Source organism: Buteo buteo, chromosome 7, assembly GCF_964188355.1.
Source record: "Buteo buteo chromosome 7, bButBut1.hap1.1, whole genome shotgun sequence".
NCBI lineage: Eukaryota > Metazoa > Chordata > Aves > Accipitriformes > Accipitridae > Buteo > Buteo buteo.
Window position 1 is genome coordinate 13,172,869 of NC_134177.1, and position 22,561 is coordinate 13,195,429.

A 22,561-nucleotide genomic window follows, 5' to 3' on the forward strand; every position below is an offset into this window, starting at 1 on the left:
AAGTCTCTTAAGTCTAAGCTACTCTTCCTTCTTTACTGCTGATTCTGTTGCTGATCTGTGGTAGTTGGCTGTCTTTAATCAAATCCCTTTTTATTAGAAAGGATTCCCAAATGTGTTATGCACTGTGCAGCAAGGCTGGTTTCTCTCTGTCACAGCCCTCCCTGTTGATAAATGTGCTATTGTAGATAGGCATGTCTGATTTGTTGAAAAAAAAAAGAATACTTTGTGGAGTTGAAATTGGGTAAGATTGGGGGAAGAGAAATGGATATTTACAGGAGATTAGGCTGAAACTATCAAAATTGTTTGTTGGACACCATGGGAAATTAAAGCCCTTGATTTTGCATTAAAAAAAACCCCAAACAACAAAATCCACACTCACAAAGATCACAACTGTTCTAGACCACTGTTTCATAGAAAGAAATTACGTCTGGCAGCTTATAAGTCCCTATCACCATGCAGAGAGTGCTGATTAAGACTGGAAAAGTGCCATCAGGACCCCTCATCTCCTGTTGCCTTCCGGACTGTGTTCCAGCTGAGTCACTCCCCACAGCAGAGAAGTTTCCCTGACTGGTGGGAAGAAACTTTCACTTGTATTTTACTGTAAGCTCTCAGAGTTACCAAAGGAACAACCAGTAGCAGTCTCCTTTTGTAGTTCCAGTGTGCTGTAGGGATGCACATGGGTAGAAGAGAGGTACTAAGATGGTCCTGTTGAAAATATTCAGTTTGTGCAATAACGGGACCTTGATTTGTCTCAGAGCTGATAATTCAGGATACGTAGTTTTCTTATGTGTATTTGTTGCATGCCCTGACTTTGATAGTGGGAGACATGGTGCAGAGTTAGGCTGAGGAGCAAGGCCACAAGCAGGATGTTTGACTTCCTTTTCTGCTTCTCATCCTGACCTCTTGTGAGCCCTGTGTCAGATCATTTTACCTTTCCAAACATCCTTTTTTCCCCCTTCACCCTGTTTGCAGGGCACTTAATCTGCATAGTCCTCCAGACAGGACCTGATTAACAGCAGCAGTTGTATGGTTGCCCCCCACAGAGAAGCCTTCATCTCCAGTGGTTCTTTGAGATGCTGTGTCACAGTTACGACTAAAGAACAATAAGTGGCACCAGTATTGAATCTGTCAAGGCTCTTTCAACTTTTCCACTCACTGCCTTTGTGTCTCCATTAGGCTTCCATTCATAAGCTAAAAATCTTTCACTCGGACCAGAGACCCGGTGTCCAAATGGTATCAAGAGTGTCCCCTAATTTTACTTCTTGAGAGGCAGGACATGGGTTAGCAGGTAGCAGTCCAAGTAAGATATGGGAGAGAGTGTGGTAGAGTCACAGAAGCTTGAGATGAGGAGGCACACTAGGTTGTCCAGGTGCAGCTTCCTTCAGTTCATGGTATAATTATTTCCTTTGACTTGGCTTTGTGTGCTGAATGGTTCTAGTGTCACTAAATTGAACATGTTCTGCACTGCATTTCAGTCTTCATCAGGCATTTCCGTAGCCTCTAAGAGGCTCAGGTAGCCTCTTAGTTTCATCTGAATTACCACCAGAAAATGAAAGTTGTCTTGCCTGTATTCCTAGGTCTGCTCTGAAAAGGTTGTCATTAAAAGATGCATATTATTATTACAAGAGCATAATTACATTGTAATTTTGCCATGTAATGTGATGTGTCATCATGCCTTTTGTTTAAAGTCAGGGTTTCTGGTGCGAGATGGCATACGTCCTCATCTGAACAACATCTGGGTCAGAAAATAGTAGGTTAGATTTTCAACGGCGGATGAGCCGACAGTCATTTTCTGTTATGTAACTGCTCACAAAAGCAGGAATAACAGACATATAATGGGGACCCTTTTCTCCATTGTAGTTAAAGTTATTATTTTTTATGTTCAAGCCATATTCCAGCACTTACACACAGCCTGCGCTCAGGGAGGTCATGGTGCAGTACCATCAACATCCAGCTGCCCTCTTGTGGCCTGCCGCAAGGGGAGTCACCCTCCCTCTGCTCCCCAGGGGCTTTAATTACCCTATTAAATGGCTTTCAGAGCCTGTTTCTCCAGTCTCACTTCTGTCAATGCTTGCCACCTCTGTCTAGCTTTCTTTCAAGGAGTCTTGTGACTGCCGGCATCCTTGCACAGCAAGTGCAGGTAGAGTTTGGAGAGCAAATTCATAAGGATGGTCTCAACGCAACCTACAGGGTGATTTTTGGCTCACAGTTCCAAAGTAGGAAGAGAAAAAGAGGAGGCCAGTGAGTGGTTAGAGAGCAAAATATACCATGTCTACATGCATTTATCTCCAGCCATGAGAAAGGCAAGAGAAAACAGGGATGAAGAGGCTGTGAGCTGGTTTAAGTTGCTCTTCAGCATTTGAAAGGCTGTGTAAATGGATGCAAAAGTTTGATTCTTCCAGCTGTTGATGTGATCCACATCCTACTCTGCAATAATTGTGGGAAAAATGTTTTGTGAAGCTAAGCACCTAGATCTTTTTATGCCAGGGATCTTAGTCTTATAAAGTCTTGAGTGCACATCTCTTAATGAAGATGGAGCAGATGTAGCAGCCAAGAATGAGGGGAAGTTGCACTCCTGTAAGCCCTGAGCACCTGGTACCCACATGTGCCAGGAGGCAGGAGACGCTTGTTCCCTTTTTCCTCCTCTTATCCACACAACAGTGGACCAGACTTTGCATCATGAGTGTTTCTGAAGCACAGTCTCTTCAGAGACCCCCACTGCTTCACAAATGTCATCTAAATCTTGCATCAGAACCAAAATTACCCTTTGTTACTGAAGGTGGTAAAATGCCAGCTGGAACAGGTAGCAAGCAGCATACTTCCTTGGTGTTTTTAAGTCCCTGGTTTAGCTTGAATTGCTGGCAGTCAACCTAGACATACTTTTGCTTTTAAACAGAACTGATTTGATACAGAAGTCATTTAAAGGAGAAGAAGTGCAGAATACCAAGGTAGCATTTTAGCAAAGGGATTTCCATGATCACCTGTGTGCTGTGAAAGAAAGGTGGGTTTCAGGCCATGAAAGGAATTGGGTTTGTCCCAACAGTCAGTAAATGAAAGCTGACAATTCCCTGCTGTCTTCTAAGAGGAGTGAAATGTGATAATGAAATATCAGGGATGTGTCTTCCTAAAGTACAGCTATATTCTACAGGATTCTTCAGCATGTTTAAAAATTAACATATCCATGGAAAAAAATCCATGAGGGTGGTAGATATTTCTTATGTTGTGATAGGGCCGTTAGCATGCTAGGAGCTGTACAAATGGATAGCAAAGCTCAGCCTCTTTCTGAAAAGACTTTGGACAATGATGAGGCTACTAGCCAAACCCCCCAAAATTAATAGTCCTACATGAAAATAAAGTAGATCTTTCTACCTTTATTTGAGAAGCAGTTCAAAGAGAATCCAGCTTGTTCATGATAAACTTACATGCCCAAACTAAACTCTCTATGGACTGAAGTGGCTGAAGAATTGATAATGAGCCGTCAAGTCTTCGGCTGCAGGTCATTAGTCCCTAGCTAACTCAGGTCATTATGAAGCGAAAGTGTGACCTACCTTATGGCTGTCTCCTGCCCCACATGAAATGAGATGGCTGGTCTCAGGGGGGTTCTCTGTGGGTACGTCATCACCTCACTAAAAACGATAAATTGTGGCACCCAGAGGACCCCTGGTTGGGGGGGTCGAGAAGGCCGGGAGCTGAAGGCAGACTGTTAGTCTAGGGGCATTGCAGGCTGGAGAAGGTTTGTTCTCCCTCTCCTCCTGTTAGATCTGTTTTATGGAGACAAACCAGGAGTTTCCACCAGGATTTCATAAGCACTAAATTCTCACACACAGGTATTTTAAGAGGGGGTGTATGTATGTGTATCTATGAATGAGTCAGAATGTTTTTCTGGATTGTAGTTTTGTAGATAAAATTTTCACTTCAGATAGAGCTTTGGAGTGTTTTAAGCATCAAGGTGTCCTGTTTTTGGTCATAACTTACAGCTAAGTTGTAGAGAGGCAGTCAGTTTTGGAGCTGGAGTTAGAAACCACACTTCAGTCGTGCAGTCCTGGACAAATCTGTCCCAGTAACATGAAAACAGTTCAATTTATCTTTGTTTTGAGTTAGTTATGCACATGACCTGGCATAAATGAACCCTTTTTTTGCTTTTTTAAAACTGAAAACAGCTCACCTATTGTTTGAAGCTGGTTGCACTGAATTTGCAGTTGTTTCCATGTTATATTATGGTTTATTTGTACTGCGGTAACATCTAAGGCCTGCTAGTCACACTGCACTATGTGCAAATTAAACATGAAGTAGGAAACAGTATGCATCCCTCAGAGCTCCCAAACTGAAAATACAGCAAGGACCAGGAAATTATTATTGTCCTTAATTTACAAACGAGGGTCTGACTGGCAGAGTTTAGATGACTTACCCAGAGTCATGCAGAGAACCAGTAGCAAAGCAGGAATTGAGCCTAGAATTCCTTCAAGTCCCGTGCCTTACCCACAGCTGTGGCCACACTCTTTATTTTATGTGAAAATCAACAAAATGGACTCGTGAGCCTTGTCTGATGAGAAATCACAACTGGTCTGAAGTCTCTTCCCAGCATTTAGATCACAAGCCCTATTTTCCAGGGTTAATAACGTGGCTGTGAAAATAAGAAAGGGGGAAAAAAGCTCTCCAGGATTGCACTTGGTAATTTTAACTGCTGTTAATATAATGTACCCAGTAATGCTCTCACACTTCAGCATTTAGATAGTTCAAGGCTATTAGGAAAATTGATAATTTGCCGTAGTAATCTGTTACTTTCCAGTCTAGCAATCACCGTTCCATGGGGGTGAGGGGTGGGGGGGCATGGTGTGGCATTTGTTACTTTTTCTGATGGCATTTGTCTCATGCTGTCTTTTTTGATATGGTGGTTTGTCTCTTGCCAGTAACTTTTGGGGGTATTTTGAGTGTCATTTGAAGTTTAGTTGGGGGGAAAGGCCAGATTTTATCTGAGAGTGAAATATGGTAAAAAAAGAATTAAACAGGGCTGTCTCATTTGCTGAGTGTTCTCTCCTCCAGCCTGTTCTCTTCTGATGGAAACCCATCAAAACTGTTTGGTTTTTTCTTTTCTTTTCTTTTCTTTTTTTTTTTTAAGGAATCGCTTTTACTCAGATTGTGTGAGATGAATCATAACCCACTTTCTCATCTGAGATGTGCAAAAAAAAAAAATTAAAAAAAATTCCAGTTCTGCTGTCAATGTCAGCATAATCAATACAGAGTGTTTCTCAGTGGTGCAAAGAGGTAGGAGAGGATTAAAAGAATGAAAAGAATCAAAAGTAGCCAAACTTTCCTGCTGCTTTTAGTGAGCTGCACTGTTTTCATGTCTGCAAATGCACCGTGCTGTTCATTATGTCGTCTTGGACATGAACACAGTTTTCACGTCTCTGGCTACAACCCAAGGTCACAAACAGTGCTCAAAAGTCAGGAGACTGTCATCCTGAACTGACAAGCAGATCACGAGAAGCCAGCCCTGGCAGACATTTGGGATGCTACCAGCAGCCAAGAGTAAACCTGTTTTGACTTGTGAAACCTGCTGTTAAGATATCACCTGCCTGGACTGTGCCAGGACAGATTTTGTCAGCTGATTAGGAGAGAGTGGCAAAGCACCGTGCCTGTCCCGTGGCCCTGCCTGAGCCAGCCTCATTGAGGGAAATGGAAAACTTCAACAGCAATAGGATCGCTCTGGGTGCAAAGCGGAGACGGGAGACCACATCTGATACCTCGTCACCAGCTTTCATTTATGAACATGCTCATTTGCATTTATTTTTTCTTTTTTTTCTCGTGTGTCTTCCAAGGCATACACAGAGATGTAGAAATAGTTACCTCTCATAGTGTGAGCTAAGAGTGAGAGTTTAACCCCTGAAAAACTACATTCACAGCACCAGGGTCAAAAGGGGACAGCACAGGTAGGTGTATGGGTTTTAACAGTTGACGAAATGAATTTCCATGTTGAGCACAGTGGTTCAGTAGAACACCCTGACAATAACAGACACCTTCGTAGAGAGTTCAGAGGTGTGGGTGCAACCATCTTCCAAAGCGTAAGACACTGTCCACACCTAACGGCAGGCAGCTGGACTTCGGATGTGAATTGTTTTCTCTTGTAGATCCTTCCAAATTATTGTCCCAGCCACACTAAACTATTTGTTTAAAGCTGTGAATCAGACTGTATTCAGTTAGCAGCAGTGTTCGACTTTAATATACAATTTCCTCAACAAATTCTGGTTCCAGACAGTATCTTGAGAGGTTAATAACTTACTATCTACTAAGCACGTGTTCTGATCCTGTCTGTGCTGTCAGGGACAGACCAAGCAGACGATGTGCAGCATTTAATGTGAGGGCAGGTTGGAAGTAGAGAAAGTTTTTGTGGGGGTTTTGTTTGGTTTTGTTGTCATTTAAAATTACAGTCCGAAATAAACAAGCTTTTAAAGTGCTATTTCTATTTGCTAAACTATTTCCTCATTATCTACTTGCCCTGAAAGGCAAGTGAATTCAGCTGCTGGCTTCCAAAAAACCTGCAGAAAGCACTTTCTCTTGTGTTGATGGATGGCTGGGACATGACAATACTGACTTTCCACCTCTTTTTAGCGTGGGGATTGTTTGTGATCAGGAGCTAAGGAATTGTGTCTGGCTGAACTTTCCTGAAGGCAGACGTCTGGAAGGGACGCTAACGTGGGTCATTTATGCTCTGCAGAAGAGTGTCATATGCAGTCAGCTCTTCTAGACAGGAAAGTCCTAGTGATCATCATTGCTAATGTGGAGCTAATTCCGGTCATGTGTTCTCATTGTCATCTCCATGAGCTGGGCAGCTGCTTCTCATTTCTGTCCCGTCGCTGAAATCAGTAAGAATCCTAAAATGCATGTGTGTGTGTATATATATATATATCTATATATCTATATAGATATCTGTGTGTGTGTGTGTGCATATATATATGTATAGTGCAGGATGCTGCATGGACCCTGGATTCTAATGGCGTTCCCTTCTTCCCCATTCTCCATCTCAACATCTCACATAAACTGATCCAGCTTTCAATGCCTACATGGTCTTGTGAAGTGTGACTATCTCCAGCACTGGCAAATCCAATGTGCATGTTTAGAGGAGGGAGGAAGGTGAGGAGGGAGGACAAGACAGAGGAGGATATGGGTACAATAAGAGTGGATGTTTGAGTGGGACATTTTTAAATATTCCATCCTTTATCTGTATATGTCTAAAAACATAGGCTTCTTGTAAAGATAAAATGGCAAAGCACAGGCTTCAGTATGCCATGCTTGTGTAATTCCGTTAGGCCACTACTGATGCTGAAACAACCATAACCTCTTATGCTGTGTACTCTCAATTTCCACGCAAGGCAATAAGACGAGGAGGGGAGTGAAAAAGGGAGGTTGCTTATGGGCAGAATTATTTCCACTGTTTTTTCACAGGCATAATTCAAAAGGTGAAGAAAGTGGAGCATGTGCACTGCAGATGTGCACAGCTGGTGCATTGCCATCTCTGTGGCATCCCTCCTTCAGAAGGGCAGCTGAGGAGAGCCAGGAGGGCTGTGTCAGTAATAAGGCCAGCTCCTAGTGAAAGCTTGTCATTTAAACTCTTTCAGTCTCTTTCTGCACTTCTGTCTCTATACCGAGTGAGGAATGGGAACTGCTCTGTTTGTTCACACATGGGAGAGACACATACTTTCATGTCTAGAGGGGTTAGGCGAAAAGCTGCACCGATAACACAAATTTCAGGAGCCTCAGCAGGAGGGTCAGAGATGGGTATCTGAAAAGAGGCCACCCCTAAGCTTAGGGCAGAGAGACACTGTTGTTCTGGGGTTGCAGATCTGTGCCCTGAGCTAGCCGTGGCCATGCCATATTCATGAGTAAAGGGCTTTGTTCGTAAGGCCCATTGATCTAAGTGTGGCTTGGTCTTTTAAACAAAAAGAATATTTCATAGAAAGCCAATTAGTCTTGGGATCTTACTAGTTTTTCTGTTATTTCTTCGCTCTGATTGCAGCAGGGCATTGGATGAGAAGCCATAACTAAGCTGTTTCAGGTCTGCCAGGCTCGGCTTCCATGGGTTTTGTACAATTGTAAGGTGTTCACACACAGTCTCACTGCCTATTGCCCTTTGCAGAACAACTTTCTTTCATTTAGGATGGAAGAGAAGGCTGACCTGTGGCCTTGAGTCTCTTGTAAATGACCAAAGTCCTGAGACTATGAGTAACAGCTGTTAGACAGCAAGTAGGAATGGTGTGCATCCAGCAAATGTCTGATTACAAGAGCTGTTCTGGCCTAGGAAAATTGCAGCTGTTCGGAAGAACAAGTAACATTTTACAGGATGATGTTTTGAAGCATGGTCTAATCGTGACGCATAGTGGGTCACATCTCAATAGGTGTGTGTTGACTAGAAGACGCTCAAACTGACATCAGCTTGGCTAGAGGTCTGGCTGACTAAATATAGCCTAAGCTCTCAGGAGATCAGTGTGTGCAGTGGCTTCATGCTTGTGCTCTGGGGACAGAGTAGAACAAAAGAGTATGCAACGGAAATAACACCATAAAATGAGATATTCATATTGTTTCCCCTGGACAAATGTTTTACTAATTTCGTGTCCCTCTTAACTAGGAATATCCTATGGTGACCCTTGGTACCTCAGGGCTCATCTGCAGGAAGAGGAGTTCCTAAGTCTTTAGTCTGTGGTTTCCAAAATGCCAGTCTATCTCTTTCTTGTTATGGAGAGGTTGCTTTGACTTTCTTGTGAAGCATTACAGGAATTCAGACTTTTTTCAGGTGTTCTAATGCTTGGACATGGATCTGAACCTTAACTCAGATGTTTCTGGAGTCATCTGGTCTAGAACATGGGCTGGAGACTTCCCAGGAGCTGCATAAAGCATATTATTTCACAGGTCCTCATCTGTGCAGAGGCTGCAAAGGGGATGCTTACAGCAGTGCAAAACAATGAAAGATATTTCCAAAATGTTTGAAGGCTCAAATATTTGCATTGAGTTTCACATTGCTGCAATTCTCTGTTTTGGATGCTCACTTTTGCAAGTTGTAGCCTTTCACTGGGACAAAAATCTCCCACACGGTTTCCTATGCTGGGGTGTGAATAATAGATTCCCTGATCTACCCATCGCATCTGACTTTGTCAACATGACAGAGTTGCATCGTTTTAGGTGCAAATGGAAACCAACTGACTTAAACCAGCATTGGCTTTCTGGGATTGGTCATATAAATTCAAAAGTACCTGAAGTTGACTAAGTTTACATCAGTTAAAATCAGGCTTGGGATAAACTGAAATGAGTGTCTCTACACACGCTTCAGATCTAAATTTGGAGGTCTAGTGGATTTCAAATGATTCTGTTAATCACATGTAACCAAGTCCATCAGGTTCCCCTACTGTCATAACTAAGTGCTTAATGAGGATTAAATATACTTACCGTCTTCGCAGTGAACTCCCATGTATGTATGTAGTAAACTAGTAAAGTGCACCCTGAAAGTTCAGAGCACAACAGTTTGCCAACTTTCTTCATATGGAGGTTGCCGTCACTGGGTAAGGATGTTCAGGAGGTCTTTCAACACCAAGTTTTTGGCAAACATTTATAATCCCCGCTGATGATAGCCTTTTCTAATGCCCACTCAAGGACATTGGACTGGCAGGACTCATCATGACCTCTGGATATCAGATCGGTGCTTTCTGATTGGTTCAGCCCTGTCACAAGGATGGAAAGCTTTTGGGGTTTCAGTTTCCATCGGCAGAAAATTCTCAGGTCAAGAATTGTGTGAATAATTCAGGAGACAAGGATTGGTGCCCTTCGTGCGGAAGCCAATTTAGAAAGAACCTTCCATCTTGGAAATGTGATGAGTAATACTTTGAGTGCGCCTTTGTAGATGCAGATCAACATCAGAGCCTCCTCATGGACATTTAACTTCAGGTTAAATGTCAGGATGATCTGTATCATGATAAATCTGGATCAGAAGCCACATTTCCCGTATCTACTACTGTTAGTCAACAGGCCCTAGAGTCTAAACCACCTCCTCAGAGCAGTCTTAGGGCCACTAAAGAGCTTGGTGTTATGGTATGAGGGTTTTTTTAACAACTTACTATTTTTTAAGCCTTGCTAATTATGAATCAAAAGCTGTAGGATGTGTGAGAGTGACACATGCAATTGTGCAGATGGGTTTTCTACATACTTTCTTTAAATAAAATAATAATTTTTATAAATATGTATCTCATATTTTACACTAATTCACTTCTAATGGAGGCCAAGTAAGAAAACTTTTGTCTCCTTTTCCATCAAGCTCTGAGAACGTGACAATCAGGTGAGAATATCTGGATATGTGATGTGGTACTGCACCATCATGGACTCCAGATGTGCAGCATGTGCCACAGGGAGGTCATTTTGAAAATAGGTTAGAGAGTTATCTGTATTACTTTCCATCTACCTCAGCCAGTAAAAGCAGGTCCCGTGACCCAAAGGATGAACAGAATTGTAATTATTGCATAATTACCTTAGTATAATTAATGTGGTGTCATCAATATCAACTGTTATTTTAAAAGGACTTTTGCTCTCGCTACCAATGTCACATTTTAAGGTTATGATATGTCTGGTCATCCTGAGTTAGAAACAAAAGTTGCACATCCCCTCCGGAATGGGACCACCTCTCCATCCCAGGTTGTTCAGCTCCTGTTACTTGTCCAAGAGAGTAAACAAATTATTGGACCTTGCACCTGGTTGGAAAAGTCCCAGATTTTGGGGTGAAGAAGGAAACCTCTGTCCAGTAGGTTGCTTTAATGAGAAAAAACAGAGTTAGTTGATTCCAGCTGCTGAGAAATTTGGAGTGATGGAATTCAGTGCAAGGGATGGCGGATGGTTGGCATACAGGTGAGGCAGTTTCCAGCGCCTGATGGATATGATTTATGGCATGGCTGCTGTCGACACGCTGAAAACGTGTGTTTCAAAACAGCAAGGAAGCTTTGGGCTAGTGCTGGATTGTGAAAAGCAGGGTTTTCAAAAGGCCTCAAATAAATGAGGTGCTGGTTGAAATTTGGTGGGACATCTTCTAATGCAGTCAGACACCTTTGAAAACCCCAGGCCTCAAAGCTGTTGGGAATATGAGGGCTGCCATTTGTTCAGGACTCTACTCTTTGTGGGATCCAGCCTTTCTCCACCCTTTTTTTTTCTTTTTTTCACTTTTGGCAGGAAGCAGACAGGTTCCCTCCCTGTTTCTTGTTTTTTATCAGACGTTTTTCCCCAGGCAGGCATGCAGGAGGCATGCCAGGTTGGTAGGCCAGAGCCATTGGCACGAGAAGCATCTCTGACTCAAAACTTCACCATTACTCAGGCATTTTCACCTTCTCCACTGAACAGAGCCTTTGGTAAAAATCACTTCATGCCACCACCCTCCCAGTGATGCAGCAAGGCAGAGACAAGCTGCCGAATACCAGCTGGAGCACAGCCAGGCTATGGAAGAGTGAATTGAGTCATTCATGCCCAGCAGCGGATGTGATTTTTGGCTGGGCTTGAGTCTGGTGAACATACTGATGGCGCCTGTCCTGGGCTTATGAAATGGGTCGGCTAGGCTGGGCGACAGAAGTGGTTTGAAGTGCCCTTGCGCAACATGGAAGCAGTTGGAGGTGAAAGTCTTTGGGAAAGGGAACATTGTTTGCTCTTTGTTTAGCACCTAACATCACAGGGCCTCGACCCATCACTTGAGCTTCTCAGGCTGCTTTCGTGCTGCAAACCTAATTGTATTCCTTTGGGAAGACAATAAAAGGCAACTAATTTTTTGACCTAGACAAAAAGTCTGCAATCTGTATCAGTGTGAGTCTTAGCTGGTCCCTTCTCACTACGCCCTCAGTTCAGCAAAACTTGCTTAAGAAAGCAAGTGCTAAGGAGAATTCGATCTGCATTTAAGGTATGCTTGCACTGAGCAGCAGCATAAGCCTGTGGGCAGCCAGTCGCTGGTCCTCCCCACCTGGAGGAGTGGGTGGGAGAAGATGCACGAACCGTTGCATGAGAAGCACCAAGCATCTGAAGAGGAGACCAGCTCGTCTGGCCTCCAGATCTGTTCTGTTTTGCAGCCACTGCTTACGTACGGGGTTGGGTGCAGCAGCCCCTGAAACTACCCTCCACTGCTCTACCAGCAAGTCTAATCTCCTGAGTCAGTGGGCGAGCAGACTGGGACAGCACACTTGGAGAGACACCTGTGAGGGGGGCCAGACGGGCCGGGGAGACCTGCCCTCATGTAGCCGCTGGCTGGGGCTTCTGCCACTGGCCCTCCCAGTAATTGCAAGGTATTTTTTGGTGGCTTTCCAAAAGAGGATCCTGAAATCTAGTGCAGCATTACAGAGTGAGCCCAGCGGGCCAGGGGATCGCCCAGAAAATCCCCCCCTGCCCGTCGCCCCTGAGGAGGGTGGGAGGAGAATTGATTTCTGCCTCCTATCCTGCCTTCCTTTCCCTGCAGGGGGTTCAGACAAGCATGGTTGCTCACCTTGTGTGTTGCCATATATTTGGTCCTTCCACTGTCCAGGGTTTGTCATGCAATGTGGCTTCGGCAGTGTAAGTGCAAAGGGACCTGGCTCAGTGGTTGTTGCTGTTGAGATCACCAGAACTGCCAAAATTTGTCTGATCTACAGCTCTGCCAGCAACAGTTTCCCTCACTAAGGTCCTTCCCAGGAGGGGCAAAAGCCCACAGTATCAGCTTTGGGATAAGTTGCCCAGAGAGAAGTTTCCTGCCTGCCCCACTAGGACTTGCCTGATACCTTTGCCTTCACTCCCTCACTGGGATTTTAGTGAAGAGCTACTGAGGTTATTCCCTGGGTGCCATGTAATTGTAATGTCTCACTAAAAAATAAGATTTTGACATTAGTGATGTGTTCGAAGGAGAAGAGTAATCTGTTTTAAAAACTCTCATTTTCCTGTGAAAATAAAATAAAAGAAGAGCTTTCTCAGCTTCTGAAAGCATGGGAAAGCCCCACCTTCTAACAGCATTTACAAATTTTTCCCCATTTTTATTTTGGAAAAAAAGTAAGGAGGGAAATGAGAGGCAGCTTTTTATGTCTCTTACTTTTTAAACTTCCTATATGTGATCAGTTTCCCCTGAAGGAGAGGATAGATGGGTACAGGAAGGTGGGGGACTTTTGTGAAAGTAGGAATTTTTTTAAATTTTTTTTTTTTACCAGATGAAATGATTGCATTCCTTATTTAGTTAAGCATTTCTCAGCTGGGGTTTTTGATGCAAATCAGTGCTTTGAAAGTCTTGCCCCCAAACACAAACATCTTTTTAATTTAAAAAAGAAATAATTATGAAATGTTCCAACTCTATAGTTGCAACTTAAAACTACTTTTCTTTCTTATATCCATGCCTAGTGTTAAGCCCAGCTGGGAGTTAGGAGAAGCAGGTAGCAAGGAGTGCCCAGGAGGCAGCATGGGACATAGCACCCTGTTTGCAGTGTTGGAGAGCCGGCGGGAAGCAGGGGCTGGAGGAGGAATTGCTGTTGCTTCCAGAGACAACGTCCTGTGCCCTGCTTGAGAGTGCCTGGCAAAGCTACACGAGCAACTCGCTCCTCTGTTTCCCAAGCTGGGGCTCTTCAGTGGATATACAACTGTAGTCTCTGTCATCTGGCAACTTTCATCAGCATTATAGGAAACGTTTATAAAGGAAATACAGTACATTTTACTCTCTCCCTTGCATTTCCTTGATTGATCAGCAAAGGGAGGAATGTTTCCTCTCTTGCACTCTTTTTTTCACCCCCTTTCTTTTGTCTCCAGATGTTACTGAGGCTCTATTTCAACGCTTTGCACATGGTAAAACATGTGCCAAAAAGTTGACACAATGTAACAAAAAAACCCAAACCAAAACAAAAAAAAACCAACAGAAAAAGCAGAGCATGCTGCAAAAAAAGTATCTGGGACCTTAAATATTGTAGAGCATCACTGACCCCCACTGGGCTGGGACACTCACTGCAGATCACCCAAGTTGGGGACTGGTACCTCATCGATGTGCTGGGCGCGCAGTCAGATCAACATTTGCCTACTTTGTGAGGTGCCTTGACTGGGGAGGGAGAGGGGGCACCTTTGATCTCATGCAACTGGTGTAGACCAAACCAAACCTGTATGTGTTCTTTATGTCCATCGTGAGTAGAGTAAAAAGGCATTGACTTAGATTTCTGTGAGGGACCTTTTGGTTGAATGGAAAGAAAGGCTTGCTAGTGGTAAGGTTAAGTACTCACTGAAATTTTTTGCCCAAGTTGTTGGTGAAATCTCTGTTGCTGGAGGTTCTTAGGAACAGGTTAAACAAGTATCTGTCAAGAATGTTGTAGAAAGAGTTGATCCTGCCTTTGAGGCAGTAAGATAGTTTCCATGACCTCTCAAGATCCTGTTCAACTTGAATTTTTATAGCTTTGTGGGAAAATCAGGAGTGCTCCTCTCCAAACATTTATTTTGTGGCAGTGTTGCATTGTGGTTACAATAATTTAGGAAGGTACCTCTACCCTGTTGGTAAGCACTCATCGTATCAGAAAGAAGCTAATTGTCTCTTGTGTCCCAGGGAGTTGAGGAGAGGGTGATGTGGATGTGTAAGGGACAGGGACCATCACCACATGGATGTTGAAGGAAACACAGGCCTTTCTTCCACTCTCATTAAACAGGGGACAGTAGCAGAGGCACAAAGCTCTTCGTGCTCAGTTGCTACATGGCTCAGCCAGGCTGCCAGAAAGCGAAGGTGTGGCCCCCACAGGGAGCACATTCCTCCTGCCGGGGAGGGGATTCCAGCAGGACTGGTGGGGGGAGCTCCCTCTGGAATGGAGGAGTTTTTGTGCTGCAAGCCTGTCTCACCATCAAGCCTTTTCAGAGATGGTCTTGTGGTTCAAGAGACTAGACTGGGACTGAGAAGATGCGTTTTCGGTTCCTGGCTCCATCACAAACTCCTTGTGTGACCCTCGAAAAGTTATTTAACCTGTGTGGGTCTCAAGTTCCCCACCTGCTTGTTGGGTGTCCTAATAGTCCTCCACCTTTCCAAGGTGTTGGAAAGATTCACCACGAGGGCTAGTGACTGGCTGGGATAGTAACCTTGTGATGAACTGCATGGAGAAGCGTTTGAAAAGGTACAGTAAAGTGTTAGCAGCATGAGCCTGCACAGTTGCAGTGCATTTGCTGTGTGGAGTGGAATGGGACCTCCGGGGCATACTGAGAATGTGTCAGGTTTGCAGCCAAGCAAAGTGAGAATATGAAGTTGTGTTGTGGTTGGAGGGAAGGGATGCAAACAACAGGAGAGTGCAGCTACTGCTGGACGAGCACAGTACAAATGACAAGGAGGTCACTGCAGGGACCTGTACATCTGGAGTGCAAGTGCAACGCAGTTAAAGCGGAATAACCAGGACACAATAATTAAATCACGGCCTTGGATTTAATTTATGAAGTGTTACAGGCACACATTGCAGCATGAAGCTCTGTTTACTGTGAAAAGATTGTGTTTTCTGACGTCTGCTGAAGAAGAGGGAATTAAGATTGATCTGTCTCATGTCCAAAGGCTGTGTAAGACAACTGATACATACAGTCTGCTACTGTCAAATGGCGAAACGTCAGGCTTGGATCCTGGCACAATAAACCATTGCCAAGGGCTTCCCACTCAGTGAGAAGTCTGAGTTCAAAAGCAAAAAAAACCAGTAGGTAAGGAGGGCAAGGATAAGATGAGAAAAATACCCTAGTTTCTTACAAAATGCACAAACTACTTGTGGGTTTCCCTTCGTACTATTATTGCAGTGCCCTGAGTGCCAAAGTGTTGGAATAACTCTGGGACAACTATAATCAATGCATCTTTCCCTAACATAATAACAGTCGGACACATACCTCCCATGCTCCACAGGAAGGAAATAAACCCTCTCTTGTGGATCAGACATTCCTATTTTATTGCCTTTGGACAAATCAAGGAACCCAGGACCTGTTCCCTGGGTTCTTACGAGTTGCAGGATCACTACTATTGAGACTTAGCTCAATTAAGGTGTACTGGCACTTAAGGTCTGCTGTTACACTTTCATCTTAATGGATTAAGTTCTGCTCTTGTATCCCTTTAAAACAGAATAATTGTGCCTGTCTGACTTAGGTGCGCTGAGGAATCCCACGTGCTTGGGAAATGCTTGAAAACCCTTGGATAAAAGTCACTAGGAAAGAGGAGGGAGAGGGGAAAATCTTGTTAGATTGTTGACTTATGGTCAACGTTGTCCTCGAAATGCTGTTTTGTCATCAATATTTCTTCATTAGGAATAATGATTTTTCCACATTTACTGCCAGCTGATTCAAAGCCATCCAAAAGCAGAATGTGTCATGAATCTCTAAAATGCATTCACTGGCAAACTCTAAACAGAGATGATTAGAAAAATAATGCAGCGGAAATACTGGGTGTCTTGAGGCTGCCAGGGAAACTCTTAGCGAGATACTTTGTTCAATGTATTTACGTATTTTTAAAATGTTCTTAGTACACTTTTGTAAAGGCAGTATGCCATTTTTCTTCAGTTCTTTCTTGCATAGTGTATCAGGGCTGCAGTGAGAACCGGGGAATACACTTAGCTGATCAAGGGAAATTGTGTAATTGATAGGCACTGAGGATATGACCTTGTGGTATATTCCCACAGCACAGTTAGGTGGGAAACAGTTTTTTCCATCATGCAGAAGTTTTTTAGATATCAACATTTTTTCCCCACATTTCAGCAAATGCAGAACCTTCCTACTTTGATGCTTTTATCAGAAAATTATCCCCTATCTTCTCTCTCCATAGAATGCATGCTTTGAATTCATGAATTTAAACCCTTTGTAGAGGTTTGCACATTTTTTCTCTGCTTTCTTTACTCTTAGTATCTCTTGTTATTGCCTGAATTGTCTGTGTTAGGCACTGTACATCACATAGCAAGAGGTGGTCGGTGCCCCTGACGCCTTAGTGTCTAAGTAGGTATGACAGACAAATAATGCTGTAGCCTAAAAAAGGCTAATGCAGTCCTTGCATGTGCAAACAGGAGCATCTGAAGCTGGCTGGGTGGAGTTACATTACCTCTGTATTTGGCTCCAGTGTGATTGCTATCAGAATATTACGCAGTAAGCTTTAGTATGGCATGTACCTATTCCATCATCCACCTTCAGTGGTGGATGTTTGTCTGATTGGCTCACATTCTTAATCTGACATTTAAAAGTGATCATATTCCAGATAAGGTTGGACACCGTGTATCTAATTCCTCATTTCCAGATCACGTCCAGACTCTGGCCAAATCTTAAGAATCTTGCTGAGTAACAGCTCAGATTATGGCCTTTCCTATTCATCTTCACAAATAAAACCTGCATCCAAGCTCCAGTGACCTTGAATCTCAGCAGCATCCTTTTCTAAAAATGCAATTTCTCCCTGTTCATGCTCAACTAGAATGCAGCTGCAGAAATCACTCTCTAGCTTGTAACTTAGGCCAGATCATTCCCGCCTCTTAATCTCTACTCCGGTTTAGTTTCTGCATCATATCAAACAGAAGCTTCTTGTCTTTACTTGCATGGCCTGTAATGACCTATTCCCACCCTTTTTTCCTCTAGTATTCTCCAGCGACATATCAACTCATCCTTCCCATCTCCAGGTGTCTATGTTCAATCTTCAAGCACTTATGTTCCCTTTTGTGCTGTCTTTGTCCTTTCCTCAGAAGCATCCCATTAAACTTCCCTCAAAGTCCCTCTGGATCCTTTTTCAAATTCTTCCTTAACCTTTTCCTTTGCTGGGCTGTCTACAGACTCCTTGTCAACAATAAACTACTTAGAGTGCTAAGACCACAATTTTCCTTGCTGATTCGTTTTGTCTGATGGCTTCTTTGTACTTCCTATCTATACCCAGTTGTTATTGCTTGTATTAGATTGTAAGCTCCTGCAGTTGGGCTCTTCCTTGAATTCCATGTTTGTCCAATACCCAGCACACAGGGCTGTTCCACAATCTGAGCAGCCAGGTTCTGTGGTGGTATAAGCAAAAAACCTGTAATAATAGTAAAAAAATGAGAAATTAGAACGTGGCATCGTGTGTAATATGAGCTCCTCTCCTCCCTTCCCCCTTTTCCTTCAGATTTGCAATATTTCAAATTTTTTATACAACAGAAGACAGTAGATGAGGAGGTTTCAGAGTAAAGTATAGTAGCTGATGTTTCCTTTCAGCTGCTGAAGTGTTTCCCTGTGATCCACTCAGTAATGATCGCATTTTCAGCAGGGAAGCCTCTGTGGGCACCTCTGTATGTTCCCCCAAGGTAAGACCAACATATGGCAGCCAGGCTAGGCTGAAGGAAGGTCACCGCCAAGGTTATGAACCTCTTTCATGCAAAAAATAGAGGACTTCAGTCTTCCAGGCTTGCTGCCAACATGTCACCTTCTAGTTGTGCTGAAATGATCTTGAAAAAGGACCTAAAAAGGGCTGAAGGGGCGAAAGAAGAATGTTGAAATGACATAGTTTCATCTTCGTGCTGTTTAGTACTAATTTTGTCCTTTGTCTTTAAGCTGCCTTTTAAGTGCTGTTTGTCTCTGTGGGAAGCAAATGGGTCACGTTGTTCTATGTTTCTACTGTAATACGCTGCCTGCTATTTTTCTCTTAGATTATTTGTGTAATCTTTTTTGTGCAATCTGTTTGTTCTTGAGTCTTGCAAGCTTTGCCTTTGCTACTTCTTTCCCAATAAGCAGTGCAACTTGTTCTGTATTCACTCATGCGTATTCTGCACACAACGGATTGGGTTATTTCAACCAGTGTGAAAATATTAAAATGGGGAACATGTGTGGGCACTTAATTGTGGTGAGTCTGACCACAAATACCTTCGCCGTTGGTAATTGGCACACAGGAAAAGCAGACCTTTGTTTTGTTTTTATCAGACATAATGATAGATACATTGTTTTTAGTGGGGTTTTTCTGGTTTTCTAAGGAAATGAGGCTTGTGCAATCACACCGCCTGTGTGCATGTGCCTGTCTGTTTGTCAGTTCCTCTCTCACCAATAATGCTTGAAACTGATAGCCATTTTCAACCAAATTTCAGCAAGGCGCAGAGGTCGGGGGAAGTGACCTGGTTTTACACAAGTCTTGTGAATTCAGAGATTGCACCAAAGTCTGCAGGAGGTTCAGCCTCTAACGGCCGCATCACTGTGAGCCAGATCAGTTGTGTATTTGCCCGCGTGCCTTTACGCAGATCCAGCCACCTAACTGTAAGCTCCCAAATTTGAATATTTTGGCTTACTTGCTTTTTACCCTTCGGGTGAGTGAGTCAGTTGGGGGTGGTGCTAGGCACAGAGCTTGCGTTTTGATTCTCACTGGAGTGGCCATGTCTCATGAAAAACATGGTTTGCTCCAGGCCACAGTGTTACAATTTGCATATAAACTTATGAAAAAGGAAGCTTTCCTTAAGCTTTCCTGTGCAAGAGTTTACAGGAGCATTTCTGTGTACCTAATAGCAGAAGCTGGACTTCTCATAAATGTAGATGAGTTAAGTCTGTCACTCCCTGAATGGGAATCTTCTGTGGAAAAACCCAGAAGGAGGAAGGAAAGTCTAAGGAAATACCAACTTCAAGGGGAGAAGTTGGCCAAGACTTCTGTTGTGCTGCTCTTTGGTTTGTACATGGCCGCCAGCAGTGTAGTTGGGGAATGCCTCGGAACCATGCAGGAATGTAGCCTCAGGGCACCTTTGGGAGGCAGAGAAGATGCCTTTATGCCCTTTGCTCAAAGAGAGGACAGACGTACAAAGGCACTGAGTGATTTGACAGAGATTACAAGAGCGTGTATTTGAGTTAGGAAACAGACCCAGGTCTCCTGACACAAGAAGTACAGCCAGAAGTATGGTCTACATATAGACAGCTTCTCCAGCAAATGGAGAGTTGCCTTGGTCAAAGAGGATGATAAATGTTGAAGTATACAAAAGCTGGCTAAATTATGAATGTGAGAAGAGGAGGAGGGGAAGAAAAGATTCCCACATGTTCTACTCAGATGTTAACAAAGAAAGCTGAGAAGTGTTTGCATAGACTCTACATTATTCCGTGTCCAAATGCCTCATAAAAATAATACCGGATGATCACAGAATGGCACACCAGGGAAAATAAATTCTTCAGCGGAATATTCCCTCTGGAAAAACACTGTGTAAAGCAATACACTAATGGCTTTCAATTTCATGTTTTATATATAGAGATATTAACTGCTCCCCAGACGTCTCTTCATATTACAGCCCAGCTACACGAGCAGTTTGGAGAAGGCCGCGGAGCACGCTCGGTCTTGTCCGCACACAGGAGCAAGCAGTGTTCTCCTGTTGTATGTGCAAGTCCTGTGGTGTATACAGTAGGTTTCTTCTGCATCCTTCGCAGAGCAGTACTGCTCCCATAGTTCTCTCCAGTGGGATTTTTTTTTTTTCTTCTTCCTAGTCCTCATGGTTTTTTCCATTCTTCCCCCATGCTCTGTAGCCTCACCACCATGCTGGGAACCCTGCATTCCTTCTCTGCTCATAAAAAAAGGAGTCCTCACAAGAAACGTTACAGTGGAGTGATTAAAGCACAACACTGTCAATCAAAATGCTAATAACAAATGCTAAAGAAAGTTAAGTATAAAAACAACATTATTAATTCCTTTTTGGGGGGTTTCCAGGCTTGTCCGGATTTATCTAGTGACTTCTTTCTCCACATTGCTCAGACTGGGAGCTGTTTGAGTCAGGAAACTGTCTGCCCTGTATAATGCCAACTGCAGTTATGCCATTGTAGCAAATCAGAATGATCTGGCTTCTTTTCCAAGCTTTTCTAATGTATCTCAAATGTGTATATGTATCATCCTGCTGCATTCTGAGGGATCCGAAAGTAGTTTACATGCTTTGTTCCCTGCATGTAGCCTATTGGAGTCTGGGACAGGCAAGGAAGAAGTCGTGAGTCCAGGGACATTGATGTTACACTGCACAAGGCCAGCAGCCCTGCTGTTGGGATGACGAGGCATGTCCAATTCCTTTTAGGAAGTTTTACAATATTTGTTTGAAAAGGCCAATAAACACAGGCCGTGGCATGACAGAATATCACATCATGGCTGGATTATTTAATTATTAGGGAACTCAGTCTGCCTTCCTGCTTGCACCTCAGCTCTCACTTCCCTTCCCCTCCTTCCCACCCTCAGCGACCACACCACTCCATACATAAAGCCTTGAAGGAGAAGTGCAGGGTCCCAAGATTGTGGACACCACAATTATTCTCAAACTGGAGAATACCATTTTGAGTGGGACAAAGCCCCAGACCATAGTTGCTCTGTTGCCTTCAGTGGGGCTTTCCTGTGTAGGGTGGCTGAGGTTGTCCTAAAATACCTTCCATGACTCTGTGCATGAATTATTTAAAATACCAACTTTTTATTTAAAATATCAACTAGCTCATCATCAGTACATTAGCAAGAGCGTGGGGATTGATACTGCTATACTGACAAAAGCATAAAAAGTGAAATCCTTTTGCCAGTATAATTGGTTCCATTGAGGGAATTGGTTTAAGCTGTACAAGCAAAAACTACTCTTTAAATGGTAACAATTGCACTGCCACCAGGCAGCTTTATGAGGCATCCTACCACAAAATCCTTTCATGTGGAGGCAAGGCTTTAGGCACAGGTTTATCCCATCTAACTGAGGAGCTGAGGATGACTATATAGCCGGGTTAGATGACAGCTGAATGGTTTGCATCTGGGTCTCAAACTCCTTATGATGATCACTGGCTAGCAGCCATAGAACTGATATTAGTGCAGTCTTGGGAGCCAGTTTCAAGCCTTTCTAGATCTTTTCATATGGGCCAGCACCAGAGTGCCTTCCAGTGGCACTGGATCTTTGCCAGCAGTGGCACGAATTGCTCTTCTGTTGACTGAGCTGCCGTGTCCCCCTTACCCACTATGCAGCACAGGCGTGTAGGAGGACCTTCTCTGCAGTTGAGACCAGGAGCTTGCTTTGACTCATGTTCTTGCCCTTTGGTGACAGGCCGCTGTGCCCGCTGTGGGGAGAATGTTGTCGGGGAAGGCACTGGCTGCACGGCCATGGACCAGGTCTTCCATGTGGAGTGCTTCACCTGCATGATGTGCAACAACAAGCTGAGGGGACAGCCTTTCTACGCAGTGGAGAAGAAAGCCTACTGTGAACCCTGCTATATTGTAAGTACCCATTCTTGTCTGCACCCTGATTTTAATGCACAGGCACTGGAAACATTGATTTCTTTCATTGCTGTACAGTTGCCTTAGAGTTAAAACCTGGCAATCCCACACAGGACCGTGGGCGCCAGTTTTTCCATGGTCTTCAGGAGAACTCTGATCTTTCAGCTTCCTCGGTGAATTTCCTTTCCTGGTCTAACCTATCTCTGAAATGAAGTGCCCAAAGCAGGGGAAAGAGGTGCTTTCTGTGATTATTTCAGCTCTGTAAGGAGCAGACTGTGCAGTGATTTTTAAGGGCTAGTGTTGCACTCAGAAGCTTTCTGTGTTGAGAAACCTGATACCAAAATGCTCACCAATTGTGGTGGCCACTAAGATTAAGGGAGTGGGATGCAAGATAGCACTAAAACTTCTAAAATCAAG

At 43.7% G+C, this 22,561-nt stretch overlaps 1 protein-coding gene across 5 annotated transcripts in view; it reads left to right on the plus strand.

The window, feature by feature from the left end:
* The window catches only part of LPP (LIM domain containing preferred translocation partner in lipoma), a 353,262-nt gene that overhangs the window by 271,246 nt on the left and 59,455 nt on the right, over nucleotides 1-22,561 (plus strand). For all 5 annotated transcript variants that reach the window (XM_075031622.1, XM_075031623.1, XM_075031621.1 and 2 more), the window contains one exon: nucleotides 21,975-22,144. In XM_075031622.1, the coding sequence (XP_074887723.1) occupies nucleotides 21,975-22,144 (170 nt within the window). The remainder of the gene's footprint in view (nucleotides 1-21,974; nucleotides 22,145-22,561) is intronic.